Source organism: Saimiri boliviensis, chromosome X, assembly GCF_048565385.1.
Source record: "Saimiri boliviensis isolate mSaiBol1 chromosome X, mSaiBol1.pri, whole genome shotgun sequence".
Classification (NCBI taxonomy): Eukaryota; Metazoa; Chordata; class Mammalia; order Primates; family Cebidae; genus Saimiri; species Saimiri boliviensis.
This window is the reverse complement of record NC_133470.1, coordinates 43749086-43763090: the sequence shown is the minus strand read 5'-3', so window position 1 is coordinate 43763090 and position 14005 is coordinate 43749086. Positions and strand designations below refer to the sequence as shown.

At 53.5% G+C, this 14005-nt stretch overlaps 1 protein-coding gene across 6 annotated transcripts; it reads right to left on the bottom strand.

The window, feature by feature from the left end:
* Positions 1-445: 445 nt before the first annotated feature.
* CDK16 (cyclin dependent kinase 16) lies at positions 446-12519 on the bottom strand. 6 transcript variants are annotated; one of them, XM_039475334.2, is made up of 17 exons: positions 12081-12519; positions 8382-8463; positions 6988-7195; positions 6211-6344; positions 5988-6113; positions 5838-5894; positions 5626-5740; positions 4883-4977; positions 4722-4784; positions 4347-4470; positions 4043-4163; positions 3837-3934; positions 3647-3752; positions 3523-3565; positions 3280-3370; positions 1791-1868; positions 446-1704 (listed from the first exon to the last, which is right to left on the bottom strand). In XM_039475334.2, exons 1-17 carry the CDS (start codon positions 12131-12133, stop codon positions 1667-1669), a joined length of 1632 nt encoding a protein of 543 aa, XP_039331268.1. In that variant the 5' UTR covers positions 12134-12519; the 3' UTR covers positions 446-1666. The 6 variants fall into 6 exon arrangements, with proteins under 6 accessions (XP_039331268.1, XP_039331269.1, XP_003939548.1 ...); XM_039475335.2 differs by lacking the exon at positions 12081-12519 and adding an exon at positions 11640-11856; XM_003939499.4 differs by lacking the exon at positions 8382-8463 and having other exon boundaries at positions 12081-12506.
* Between the last annotated feature and the right edge of the window lie 1486 nt (positions 12520-14005).

Sequence of the window (14005 nt, the reverse complement as noted above, 5' to 3'; positions counted from 1 at the left end):
ACTCAGTGATCCAAAATGTACCCTCTACCGTCCTCTTACATTCCCTCCTCTTCATGGTTTCTTAGACAGATGCTGTGGTGGTCATACTGGGCCTTTGCCTCGTCTTCCCATCCATGGTTCTATTAGGCCTTTCATTGTCTGTCAAACATTCTCTCTCCACTCCCCTCCCTCCAACCCTCTTATCAGCTTCCTCATATTCCTAGGCAAATCCAACTCCCCTTTCTGCTTTTCAGCCCATCAGCACTATTCAGCCTGCCCTACCTGCTTCAACTCCATGTTTCACTGTTACATGTGCAGTGCCCTAGATGCCTTTTTCATAATTGTGACGTGTCCCTGGCCCACTCCCAGTGTTCTAGACAACGGTGATCAGGCATGAATTCTCCAAGGTTCCAGTAGTCACCCTAGCTCAACCACCCTCCACCCCTACAGGGATTTACAAGCAAGCTTTTCACTTTAGACTTTTTAATATTTCATACAGCGATTATGGTGCATTCAGGAACCCAACCCCCCAAACCCCACTAGGAGGGCTCCCACCCCTGCCTCCCACCCCATTTCAGGGCCCCAGGGCTTAGGGTGGAGGAAGGGGAGGTAACCACCCATCCAGGGACTGACCCTGGAGACTGTCCCTGCCCTGCCTCACCCTCCCCCAGGGGATAGGGGGCAACACTTGGGCATAACCCCTCACACCCCCACCAACCCTTCTTGTGCACATACATATGCACACTATGGCTCCTTGCCAAGCTGGTCAGTTCCTGGCAGGGCCCCTACCCAACAGCACCGCGTGGGATGGGAGCAGGAGGGCTGGGCTGCGGAGACCCTGAGAAGGGAGGAGGCCCCAGCTATGGGACTGCAGGAGGGAAAGAGTGGGGCCCCCCCAACCTTGTCCATTTCCCAGAGTCTCTGGTAGTCCCTAGATCTCCCTGCAGCTGGGGATGGCAGGCAGGGGTAGGAAGGTGAGTGGCCGTGGCATGCTTTCCCATAGCTGATCCCAGGGTTTGGTGATGATCAGGGTTCCAAATAGGGGCTATGTCCCTGTCTCTGAAAGGCTGGGAGCAGGGCTTCATTGCACAAAATACTATGGGAGGGCCACACGCAGGGGGTGGGGCCCAGCCAGTCTGTATACAGAGATATTGCATTTAAAAAAATGAAAACCTCATTTAAAATAATAATTAAAAAAATGAAATAAACAAAAAAAAGGCCCACATAATATGAGGCAAGTGGGGCAGGCAGGAAAGCAGGCAGGGACGCCTCAGACTCAAGGCATTGTCACCATCTTGTCTGAGTTGAGATCCCCCGCCTGAACTAGCTCTGGACCCCTGGCTGGCCGTGGGGTAGTGGTCCTGGGGGATGGTATGATGAGGGGTAGGCCTGGCCTCAGTGTGGGAGGCTGGCACAGCCATGCTGTCCGCCGGCAACTACCAAGACAGAGACAGACAGACCAAGTGAAGGAGTGATGAGAGCTTTGTTAGCACCCAGCAGACAGGCCAATAGGTGGGTTGACAGGCCAATGGTCGGGTGTTTGGGCAGGCAGCAGGGGACAAGTGGGCAGGCGAACATGGCTCAGGCAGGTAGGCAGAGAGTAAGCAGGGAAGATGTAGTTGGGGGCTGCCCTGTGAGGGGTGTGGCATCCCTCCAGCCGCTGCCTGCTGGGGCCTCGGTCTGTGGCTTAGAACTCGGTGTCCACCACGCGGAAAGCTGGCCTGCCTGCGGGGGAAAGCAGAGCAGATGGCTGTTGGTGGGCAACCGGGTAGGTGGGTGGGACAGGGAGCAAGACAAGGGGCTACACCCACCTGAGTCAGGCATTGATGAAGACCGAAGGCTGGCCTCCTTTTGTAGCTGAATCTCCTTTAGTGCAAATATGGAAGTAGCTACAGATGAGGGAGACATAGAAGTAGGGGATGACCCATGAGGTCATCTAGGACCAGCCCCACATAACTCCACTGGAGGAATTAGAAAAAGCTGCCCCTTCTTTGAGAGGCTTGACCTTCATCTGTCAAACAATTCCATACACAAACCAGCTACAACTAGGGATGATGAAATATGGACTATTACACGACACAAAGAAATCAACATTAATTTTGTCAAATGGATTATGGTATTGCAATGACCACCTGTAAAGTCTAGGTGATGGGTGGTGCTTGGGATTTGCTTTATATATTAATCCAGTAAGGAGATAAGGAAAGTAGGCAAATTTTTTTGTAGGTTTGATAATACTGTTTAAAAAAAATATTTTGGCCGGGCGCGGTGGCTCAAACCTGTAATCCCAGCACTTTGGAAAGCCGAGGCGGGTGGATCACGAGGTCAAGAGATCGAGACCATCCTGGTCAACGTGATGAAACCCCGTCTCTACTAAAAATTAGCTGGGCATGGTGGCGCATGCCTGTAATCCCAGCTACTCAGGAGGCTGAGGCAGGAGAATTGCCTGAACCCAGGAGGCGGAGGTTGCGGTGAGCCGAGATCGCGCCATTGCACACTCCAGCCTGGGCAACAAGAGCGAAACTCCGTCTCAAAAAAAAAAAAAAAAAAAAAAAAATATATATATATATATATATATATATATATATATATTTTATAGTTATATGCTGAAATGAGGGATAAATGCTATGATGTCTGGGATTAGATGTGATTCAAAATCATCAGAGAGAATATAGATAAAACCAGATTGACCACTTATTGACTCATGGGAGTACTTAGGGACTTATTACATTCTTTTGACTAATATATAAATACATATATTTGAAAATATCCATATTAAAAAGTTCTTAAAAGCCAGATATAAAAAGAGAACATCACATGTGATTCTATTTCTATAAAGTACAAAGACAGAAAAAACTTATTCTTGCCGTTAGAGGTCAAAACAGTGGTCACCCTTTGGGAGGGGGCTGGGAATAACTGAAGGAGATGCAAGGGAGCTGGGGGCAAGTAGCTTCTAACATTCTGTTTCTTGACTTTTGTGCTGGTTACAAGAATGCGTTTCATTTATGAAAATTCATACTTATGATTTGTGCATTTTTTAGCACATGTAAGGAAATGTCTACTTAAAAAAGGTAAAGTGCTATTACATATATTTTTATGTATGTTTGAAATTTTTCATGAAAGGTAAAAGGAACTGAAAACTAAAAAATGTTTTCATGACAAACACAACCCATCACACATGTGAACAAGATGTCCCCCCACTTAGAGGTGGCACAGCCAGATCCTATGCAACCCGCCAGCTGGCTCCAGCAGTCCTGTTTCCCAGTCCCCACACTGGCCAGTCCGTTCCCCAGCTCCACTCACTGTCAGGAAGTTTGTGGATCCGCTCCCCCAGACTGAGGAAGAATGGATGTTTCATGGCATCTTCTGCGGAGATCCGATTTCGACCCTCAAACTGAGTTGGGGGGAGGTAGGGGATAGTATTGATATCTTCAATGAGTAGGTCTCCTGCCCATCTCAGACCCTGCCCCTGGTTGTGGGGGGGGGGTCCCTGTTTCCCCATACCTTGAATCCCTTACCCCCAACGCTGGCCCAAGGTGGTCTCACCTGCAGCAGCTTGGTAAGGAGGTCAGCCCCGTCACTATCAAGTCTGCCACAAGGACAAGGAAACCTGCTTTAAAATGAGTTTGGACACCCTGGCCCTTAACATGCACCCACCCACCAGCCTCACCGGGGTGCGTGGCTCAAAAGGGCCTCGGCTCGGTACTTGGGGTAGTTGTAGGTCTTGAACTCCTCATTGGACAGGATGCCTGGCCACGTCTCCTCAGTTGGGGTTCCTAGTAAGGAAGAGGAGTTACCTCAAACATCTCACAGGTCTTCCCTGTGTGTCTCCACAGTGCCTTGGGCCCATGCCTCCTCACCTAAGATGCGGAAGATGAAATGCAGTTGTTCCTCCACCGTGGAGCCTGGGAAGAGGGGCCGGCCTGTGGCCATCTCATAGAAGATGCAGCCCACACCCCTGAGCAGGGAGGGCACAGTGAAGAGAGAGACAGCTGGCTGGGTGGCTGTTGTGACCAAGCCACCCCCCTTACCACATGGTCCCCACCACACTTCCACCTGGCCTTACCACATGTCAATCTGAGTGGAGTAGTCCGTGGACCCAAGCAGGATGTCAGGGGGACGGTACCACAGTGTCACCACCTCATTGGAGTACGTCTTTGTTGGGATTGACTTGGCCCGGGCCAGACCTGGGAAGCACAGAAAGGACAGCTGGAATGAGAAGGTCATGGGCCAAGTCTGGGGGAGAGTGCAGTTGGGACCGATGGTGTTCTAGGCAAAATCTGGCGAGGCTGAAGGGAAATGAGATTAAGTGGTCATGGGAAAGTAGGAGGCTGGGGGGCCGATGAGAAGAAGCGGGAGGCCAGTGGTACCAAAGTCAGCCAGTTTGAGCTCTCCTCTCTCATTGATGAGCAGGTTCTGGGGCTTGAGGTCTCGGTGTAGCACCTTCTGCCGGTGGCAGTAGGCCAGGCCACGGAGCAGCTGGAACAGGAACAGCTGGGGACCCAGGAATGGCAGGCAGAGGTCAAAGACTATCCACTAGCCCGACCCCCAGCAGGCACTGCTCCCCTCCCAAACACAGACACTGGGCCCAGAGCCTTGTCACACAAAAGAGGACAGGGTCCCAGTGCCCTCCAGGGGCTCCCAGCAAAAAAAGCCAAAGGGAAAAGTCCGTTTCTGGGAGATTTGTGGGTTGGAGTGGGTGAGTGGGGGCCCCCTTGTGCCCCTGCTTCCTGCCCCACACCCACTTTCACGTTGTGCATGTTGATGATGTTCCCACAATCATCCAGGTACTGCTTCAGGTCCTTGTCCTGATGAAAGAAGAGGTGGTACAGAAATGAGGATTACTTCCTATGGCTCCGGGCTTTCTCCCCACCTCCCCCTGGGATCCACTACCACTCAACCTTACCAGGTACTCAAAGACAAGGGTGAGGGACTTCTCCGTGTGGATAATGTCATGTAGCGTAACAATGTTGGCATGTTTGAGGTCCTTGAGCAGGGACACTGCAGGAAGCATGGGAGTAGGACAAGGGAAGAGTCAGGGTCCTATCCTCAGGACAGAGGTGAGGACAAGGACTAGAAAGGGACAAGCCCAGGTTTTCTTTCTCCAGACAGTTCAGGGTAATGCCTTGAAGCCACCAGCTCTAACCCACCTCACGCCAGAAAGAAGTTGTGTCTCCATTTTCCAGATGTAGAAAATAAGACTCAGAGGAGATTATGGAGCAAGAACCTGGGATTGCAGCTCCAGGCTCATTTGGCACTAGATTTTCACAACCTGCTTTTGGTGTCTGGAAGGGGCCTGGCTCCAACCCTCAGTACATAGACCTGGAGCATCATGTGAAATTGAATTCAAATTCATTCCATGTGATATTCTGACTAGAAATTGTTGCTGTAAATAAATTAGTGGCTACTTTCAGGGGTGTTCTCAGAACCAAAGCTAGCAACCTCGTTTGCAATTCATCCACCTTTTATCCAAATGGGAACAGATTCCTGGTTATCCTGATTATTACCTGGATACGCGGGTGACAGGCATTCCCATGAAAGCCAGAGTGTTTTGGGGGGTCCTAGAACTAGTCTTTGTTCTCATTATGTAGCGTGTGCACCATGAGGTGGGTCAGGGAAGCCTGGGGCAGGTGGGATGGGGGTGTGTACCTTCCCGGATGGCGGTGCACGGTGCCCCCTCTTCATGTTCCAGTCTGATCTCCTTGAGCGCCACAAGGTTGTCTGTGAGCTTGCTTTTGCCTTTGTAGACGGTGGCATAGGTACCCTGGAATATAAGGAAGTGTGACAGGAGAGGTGCTATGAAATTCTAGGAGTTCCCACTGATCTCTATCCCCATCAGGGGCCTCCAGGCTGCCTCTCACCTCGCCCAGCTTGTCCAGCTTAATGTAAGTCTCCAGTTTCCCAAAGCCAATCTCAGACTGTAGGACAAAGGAAGCAGGTTGAAGCAGGCTCAGGAGAAGGGTCTGGGAGAGGAGGAGAAAACGGAGAGGACGGGAATAGAAGACACTTACCAGGCTGACACGACGGAGGCGGCGGCTGAGTGGCTTGTCAAAGATGGGGCTATTGAGGGTCAGCTTCTCAAGGTAGCCCTCAGGTAGCCGGATGTCAGCTGGTAGCGACAGGCGCTTGTTGATGTCCTAGCACGTAAGGTGAGAAACGGGATCATGAGCTCCACCTCCCCGGGTCCAACCCCCTTTTCCAGCTCCTTCACCAACCGGACAGGGCATTACACACCTCAGTGGAGATCTTGCGTGGGGGATGGTTGCGCATGCGCACTCTCACTGGAGACTGCACCTCATCTGAGGATGTGGCTGAAGCCTGGTCACTCTCCCCATCAGACCCCATCTTCAAGTCCTCGTGCACAATCTCTGGTGGCAGGGAGAGGGGTAGGGCAGGCCAGGTGGGGTCAGGAACCACAGGACACCCCCTTCCCCATGAAACATATTCCATCATCACATGTGTACACATGGCCCCCAGAGCAAACCTGGAGTCCCTCATGGAGAGGGTGATGGGGCCCAAGTACATCTAGGACAGGTTGAACTGGTGGGGGGAGTGCAAAAGTCACCTAGTGGAACCCTCTCTTCTAAGGGCAAATTGAGCTCAGAGCCAGTAGCTAGGTGGTGGTGGGGGTAAGCCAAGGGCCCTGGGAAGGCAGGCCCAGGGCAGGCAGGTACCAGAGGCCTGAGGAGGCTACCATAGAGGGCAGAAGGGCAGAGGGAGCATTGGGGCAACTGTGGCAGGCAAGGCACCCTCTGCCCCCCACCACGGGGCCTGGCCAGAAAGGCAAGGAAAGGAGTGCAGATGGACAGATAGACAGAGGGTGTTGAGAGAAGATGGGAGGGAAGGGGAAGAAGAGAGCACGGCGGGGAGGGGTAGAGAAGGGACAGAAAATAGAGGGGGGGGGCAGAGAAGGGACAGAAAATAGAGAGGAAAATGAGGAATGTGGTCAAGAGGCAGCACCTGGGAAGCAGCCTGGGATCATATGGGAGAGGGAGTAGCTAGTGGACCCACCTGGTGCAGAGCTGAGTGGGCCCCGTGCAGAGCGAAGTTCCCCAGGAGCAGCACGTGTTGGGGCCTCTCCAGGGTCACTGCCACCACCACCGCCACTCTCATCCAGGCCTATCTGCTCAGTGGCACCATTGGTCTTGTCTATGCTTCGGCTACCTCGGAGTGTCATTGACAGCTGCCGTTTGATCTTCTTCATCCGATCCATGGCGATCTAAGCAAGGGACAAGGATGAAAATGGGTCTCATATTAGCATTTGCTTGATTGCCATGGGTCCCCTTACGCCCACAACCTAGCAGGGAGCACTGACATGAACTTGTCAGTGCTCACTCAACCACTATGGACCCCCTAGGGCCACTAGGAATTTCTGGAAACCCAGCATGGTCGGGGATCCTTGTCAATACTTGCCCACCCACACTGCCAGCCCCCCCCGGGACCCTGCTCCTAAGTAGCCCACCTGAGTTCTTGGATTTAGGTGGCTGACTGAGGGCAAGGGCCCACATGATGGATTGTTGGCCTCTAGGGGAATAGCCCCACTGCAGGAGAAAGCTCCATAGCAGCTCTTCTCGGGTACAGATGCAGTGATGGGGCCAGCCATGGGTCGAACAGGGCGTTGGCCCAGAACTGAGGGATGGATGACATGGCCTCGAGTACGCCCGTAGAGCGGCATGGTTCCCCTGGCACCACCCCTGAAGGTCAAGGCAGACTATTCCCTGTGCCCACAGGGACCCTCCCCTCCTGACTCCTCTAGCAATCATCGTCATGACAACCACCGCATCATCCCATTGATCTACCCAGGTAGGGGGGATTGTCAGGGTGTCCTGCCCAGACCCAACCACTGAGTGGGATTGTTGCGGGGGAGGGCAGAATGTCTCAGTGTACACCAGCTGTTCTCAGGGCTGCCAGAAAGGTTTGAGTAGGTTAGGATCCCTAGGGTCTAATCCAGACTTTTACAAGCCAGGTCACATTTCTCCTCTACTCAAGAATGTACTACATTTCTCATCACCCCAAATACATGCCCCAGTCCTCAATGTGGCCCGCGGGTCTTTACCTCATTTGTCCCTATTACCTCTGACACCCCACCTTCCCCCAACATTCCTAGTTGCTGTTCTGTAACCACACCCATCAGAGTCCCACCTCAGGGCCTTTACACTGGTTGTTCCTGGTACCTGGAACACCCTTCCCCTAAATTTTGAAATGGCTCACTCCCCTCTCCCTTCAGGCCATTGCTCAAAAGTCACCTTTTTCAGGAGGCCTCCATGAATGACCCTATTTAAAATCTCAACCATCCCGAGCTCCCTCACCTTGCCAGTTATCCCCCCCAGCACTCATTACCTCCTCAGAAATGATACCACCTACTTATTGGTGGTTTCTTTAGTCTTTACTGTCTATCTCCTCACCGCCACAACTAGAAGATCAGCTCCGCCAGGGTAGGTTTCTGTGTTTAGATCACGGCTATATCCTGAGGACCTGGAATAGTGACTGACACAGAGTAGATGCTCAAAAAGTGCTTATGGCAGAAAATAGTGAATCAGAGGGCTGAGGGCCTAGGACCAACCTCTGCTGAGGTGTTGAGTCCCTGCTACTCATTGAACAACCCTCAACGGGGTAGCTCAGGGATGCTGGCATCAATAGGAAGATGACCTAGATGGATTGCTGAAGGGAATGGGGCCACCAAAAGGCTTAGGCCAGCCTTCTTCTGCTTCCTCCTGGGCTCTGGGCCAGCAAGGAGGGGGAAAGACCTGGTCCAGGAACCATCTGGACTCACAGCAGGGCCTAAGATGGCCCTGGGCCCAAGGGAAGTAGAGCTAGATAGGAGGTCGAGGATGAGACGGGCTGGATCTGAGGAGAGAAATGGGTCATCTGCTACCTTGAAATCAGGTGCTTCCCCCAGCAGTTCCCACTCCAACTCCCCTCTGGCTGAACTCACTATTCCCAGGAGGGGTAGGGGCCAGCCTAGCAGAAAGACCTCAGATAGAGGATGAGGTCCAACCATGGAGAACCCAGGATAATGACAAAACATCCTGACCTGGGATGCTGAATACTGGACCTAAGGTGAGGAAGGTAAAGCATGGCCAACTCCCAAAGACAACCTGTGTCCCCATATGGCACAGATACCCAATTGCTTTGCATGTTGTGACAGGGAGTAGGGGAGGGCCGGGAGAGACTGGAAGTAGGGCTGAATGGAGGATGGGGAGGGAGCCAGCAGGAGCCATGGGACCACGACCTCTAACTGGAAACCCCAAGGGCTGTACATGCTCTGGAGTTCAGTTTTTTTGAAATTTTAGGAAGACGGGGTACAAAATCTTATTTCACATAACAAACACTCCCAGAAAGGGGGATGGGGGGGGCTCAGGCAAGCCCCTGTGAACAGATACTTGAACATTTATATGCAAAGAAACTTAAATATCATTTCAGTTGTCTGAGTTTTTTAGATTTCAAAAAAGTAGAGGGAGCAAGAAACTGGACATAAAACCTCAACCCCCAAAAAAGGGCACATGTCCTGCCTAACCCTTCTGATCCCCAGACATATACCCATCCTCAGCCTACTCTCATGCTCAAGGATACTCACCACACTGACCACTAAGGACTCGATCATCACACTCTATGTCCTGATCCCCATTAGTACATGCTAGACTCTCAAGGAGGCCTCACTACATCTTACCTGCTATCATCTCATATACCCATCAGCATTCAAAGCCCTAACACATAACATATCGCCCTGAACTCTGCCAGCACACACTCAGCCTCCTCTTAGTAACTCTTGCTATCACATTCTTGGGCTCCTCCCTGGCCTAGCTGCTTGCCAGCTTCTCTGTAGCACTGACCCGCCTCGTTAACATATTGTTCCCCTCTACATGATTCTGACCTCTATTAACATGCACTTGGGGTACTCTATAGCTGACCCACATTGGACCTTCTTCACGCAGTGGACCTTCTTCACGCAGCCCTGAATGCCATTAACATAAAGTAAACCTTACAGATAGCTCTCTAACCAGTATTACCCACACTCAGGCCCCTTCACAGCTATGACCATTGCTAACACACATTCCAGTCCTTCCACTGTCCTGTCCCCTCAGTCAGCACAAACTGAGCCTTCACTCAGCCCTGATTCCTATTAGCACACGCTGGGCCTCACACAGTCCTGCCTCCACATGAGCGCACCCTGAACCCCTACTCAGCCCTATTCCCCAGGGACACACAAACACACTGTTCTACCATGGCCTGACCCTCATTAGTGCACATAGGTCTCCATTCAGCCCTGACTCCCATTAGCACACAGTTCAGCCCTCCCTAGCTGTAATCCACTTTAGCACAGCGAGATCATCACACATTCCCATCCTCTATATCTCTCTGCTCCGACCCCTCCAGATATAATCCCTGTTGGTCCATACTTGGATCCCTTCATGAAAGCCCTGATCCCCCTTATTACACACTAGATTCCCTCCACAGCCCTACCCCCAAGTAACACTCCCTGGAACCTCAAAACACTCTGGTCCCCTGCAGACACAAGGTCCCCTGCAGACACACAGAGGCACAATCTTCCGCTAGGTTCTGACGCTTATTAGCATATTCCAGACCTCAAACTGATTCTCCCAATGGCACACATTGAAGTGCCTCTATGGCTCTAAACCCACATTAGCAACCACCAGAACTTCTTATATTATTCTGCTCCTTCCTAGTGTGCCTTCGAGACTCACATTCCCTGTGTTCGTGGACACACAGATCACATCACCTTGACCCTTTGTGCACGGAGCCTCTGACAGTGCTAAGACACTTCCCTCCCCACCACCCCTTTCCAGGCCCACAGACACACAATTCTCATCTCCCTTAGGCCAGGCTCAGGTCTTTCACTGTCCTTCCGCCATTAGATACCCTCAGATCCCTCCTCCACTCAGCCCTCATCAGCATATACTGGGCCCCAAACTACCCAGACCTTTGTGGCCACAGGCATACACCCTCTACAACCATGACCCCCACTGGCGCACACGCCACACTCGAGTCCTTCAACTACCTGCCCTCCACAAGCACACACTGCACTCTCACACACCGCAGGCCCCAGGGACAGACACGCAGTATTAACACCATCCCGGCCCTCATCGCCACGTGCCAGGTCTCAGGGCCCTGATCCCATTAGCACACGTTCTGGTACCTGTGCCACCCTGTCTCCCATAAACACACACCGGGCCTCTCTGCGGACATAATCCCTATGAGCATGTCTTGGAACTTCCTCGACATCCTACCCGCCGTTATACACCTTCGGGTCCCTCACCCGCTCCGCACCCCGCCCTCCTTCCACAAGCACACACCGCACACCGGGCCTTGAACCTTACACAGTCGTGAGGCTTAATGCCACATGCCCCGACCCCCGTTAGCAACCCCCCAGTCTTTCACCCCACTGCCACCCATTTCCACACCCTTTGGTCCTTTGATTCCCCCTGCTCCCCATTAGCACCCACAGCACTTCCCATCCCCAGTTCCCAGGACGGGCCCAGGGCGGGGCCAAGGTCAGGGAGGCCCCAAATGACCCCCCGCCCCGGTGCATTCTGGGAAATTCGCCGGGGGTGGGGGCACCTGCCAGCCCAGACCCCCGGGCACCGCCCGGGGTGGGTTCCGAAGGAGGAGGGGCAGCCCCCACGCCTCGGGGACGCGCTCACCGGCGGGGGCGCGCGAGCAACCTCAGAGCCGCGGGGCCGGCGCGGCGGCGCCTGGGGCGGCGGCCCGGGATGAGGCCGCGCGACCTCCTTCTCCTCCTGTTCGCCGCAGGCGCCCGTCCCAGTAGTCTTCGGCCATGGTTGCTGGGCCCGGGCCGCCGCCGGCTGAGGAGGAGGAGGCGGCGGCGGCGGCGGCGGCTGAGGCGGAGGCGGCGTCCCGCTCAGCCGGCCATGAACTTGGCCGCTGCGGGCTATGCCCCCGGGCTCGTTGGCGCCGGCTCGAATCCGAGTGCTCACGGCGGCTCGCGGCTCAGAGCCGGCTGATCGCGGAGTCGCGGCGGATCCCAGGGCCGAACAGCCAACGGCCCAACCGCCGCGCGCGCCGCGCTCCGCGCATGCGCACGCAGGCGCTGGGCAGGGTGAAGTGGAGAGGAGGGGACTCACCTCGGACTGCCTGTACCAAAGGAACCGTCCGCAGCGGGAGGGGACGCGGCCATTGCGAGCCCACAGGGGGATGCGGCGCCGGGCCGGGGACGGCACCAGGGAGAAGTGTGGAGGCTGTTTAGTACTCAGTTTCGATCTTGGCAGAAGTTTGCTAGCGCCAAGGAGAGCAGCGGCCAGTAACCTGGCGCGTCAGTCACCACTCGCTCCCCCTACTCGGTCTCTTTTGGTACATCCCCATGGTGCCAAACGGGACTTTTGCAGAAAGGAAAGACAAACGAAGCGTTCAGTTCTAGTCCCTTGAGGTGCTTGGGGAGGAAGGAATTTTAAAGGTTCGCGAGAAGATGACTTTTCGAGGAGAGGCGGCCTGAACAGTTATTGGCCTTTACCACCTTAGCTAGGACAGCCTATCCCCGCCCAACTGCCCCCTCCACCGCTACCTCATTCCCATAGTTAACGTGTGCAGCCCTGCCCTTTGAGGTTGTCGTCCAGCCAATCGGAGTTGCTCCCTGTGGCGAGGCCGAGCAAGAATAAAGGGCGTGGCTGACTGAAGAGGCGTGATTTTGCTTCTCTACCCAACTCCGCACGCCTCCGCCCGGGTTTCATAGGTTTTCACCGTCGGAGGAGGTGGGGTCTCCTTTTTGTTCTGAGCTTCTCCTTCACTATAGGCCGAATATTCCGCGACATGATTGGTCATAATTGCTCTCAATTGGGTCTGGTCCTGCCTTTAGCCCGCCTTCCATTTCCTATAGCGGGCCTCCCGGGGTGGAACCGAGGCTGACGAGGGAGGAAAGAGGCGGATCCTTAGAGATGCGGGAGCCACTACTGCGCATGCTTGGAACTTCGCGCGAGGCGGAGCTTCTTTTCTGCCTCACGCTAGTATTTGCATAGGCGCCCTGCGTTGGATCTTTCTGCCACCTCTCTTGTCCGCCACAGCGCCCTCCGTGCCTCACCTCACTCTGCGGGTTTTTTCTTTTGTTTTGTTTTGATGTCACTCCACACAAGTGGAACACTCCGCGGTTTTATTTCCATTTTATTTATTGGGCGCCTGTTGTGTGCCAAGCACTACCAGGCCGACCTAATCCCTCACTTCCTTCTGCCTGGAAAACCACACTATCCCCAAGTTCAGCTCCAACGGCTGCAACCTCCAGCAGGCCTTCTGGCACATCCTTACACTACACCCCTGTTCAAAGGCAGCGTCCCTGGCTCTTCCGGGCTTCCTTTTATGGCAGCCTTGGTCACAACAGTTAGGACTTTCAGTAAGGTTTGTATTAGTGAAGATTTACCGGTCCATGTTGGGAGTGGAAATATTTGACAAACACAGGAAGACAAAACTCTTCACCTTGGCCTAGAACAAGTCCATCACTTCTCTGACCTCATCTCTTCCTCTTCTTCCCCTGACTCACTGCGGCCATACTAGCTCTCTTTCTAGCCGCTTCTCAGAAACAGGCATAATCCAGCCTCAGGGGCTTTGCATCTGCGGTTCCCTTTGCCTGGAATGCTCCAACCCCACATCCAAGTGCCTCATTCACTTCTTCCTGATGCTTGCTTCAAAGTCATCTCCATGAAGCCTTTCCCATTTAAAAATTCCTACCTGCACTGCCATCATTCCAGATCCCCAGAGCGGGCTCTATTCCTCACCTTTTAAAGAACACTGATCAACTTCCAAGGTTCATTTTGCTTACTGTGTTAATGGTGTATTTATTCTGGGTCTCAGCCTAGCAGAACATAAACCCCAGAACAGGGATCTGTTTTATCCACCGCTGTCTCACGTGCCTAGAAAGTGGTACACAGCACACAACAAATGTTTGTTGAACACCTGAATGGCAAATAGTTCCAGGCAGTGACAAGAGAAGCCTTTGTCCCACCTTGTCCTTTGTGGCCGCTGGGTGCAGGGGGCTTGGTGCAATTATGCAACCCCTGCCTGC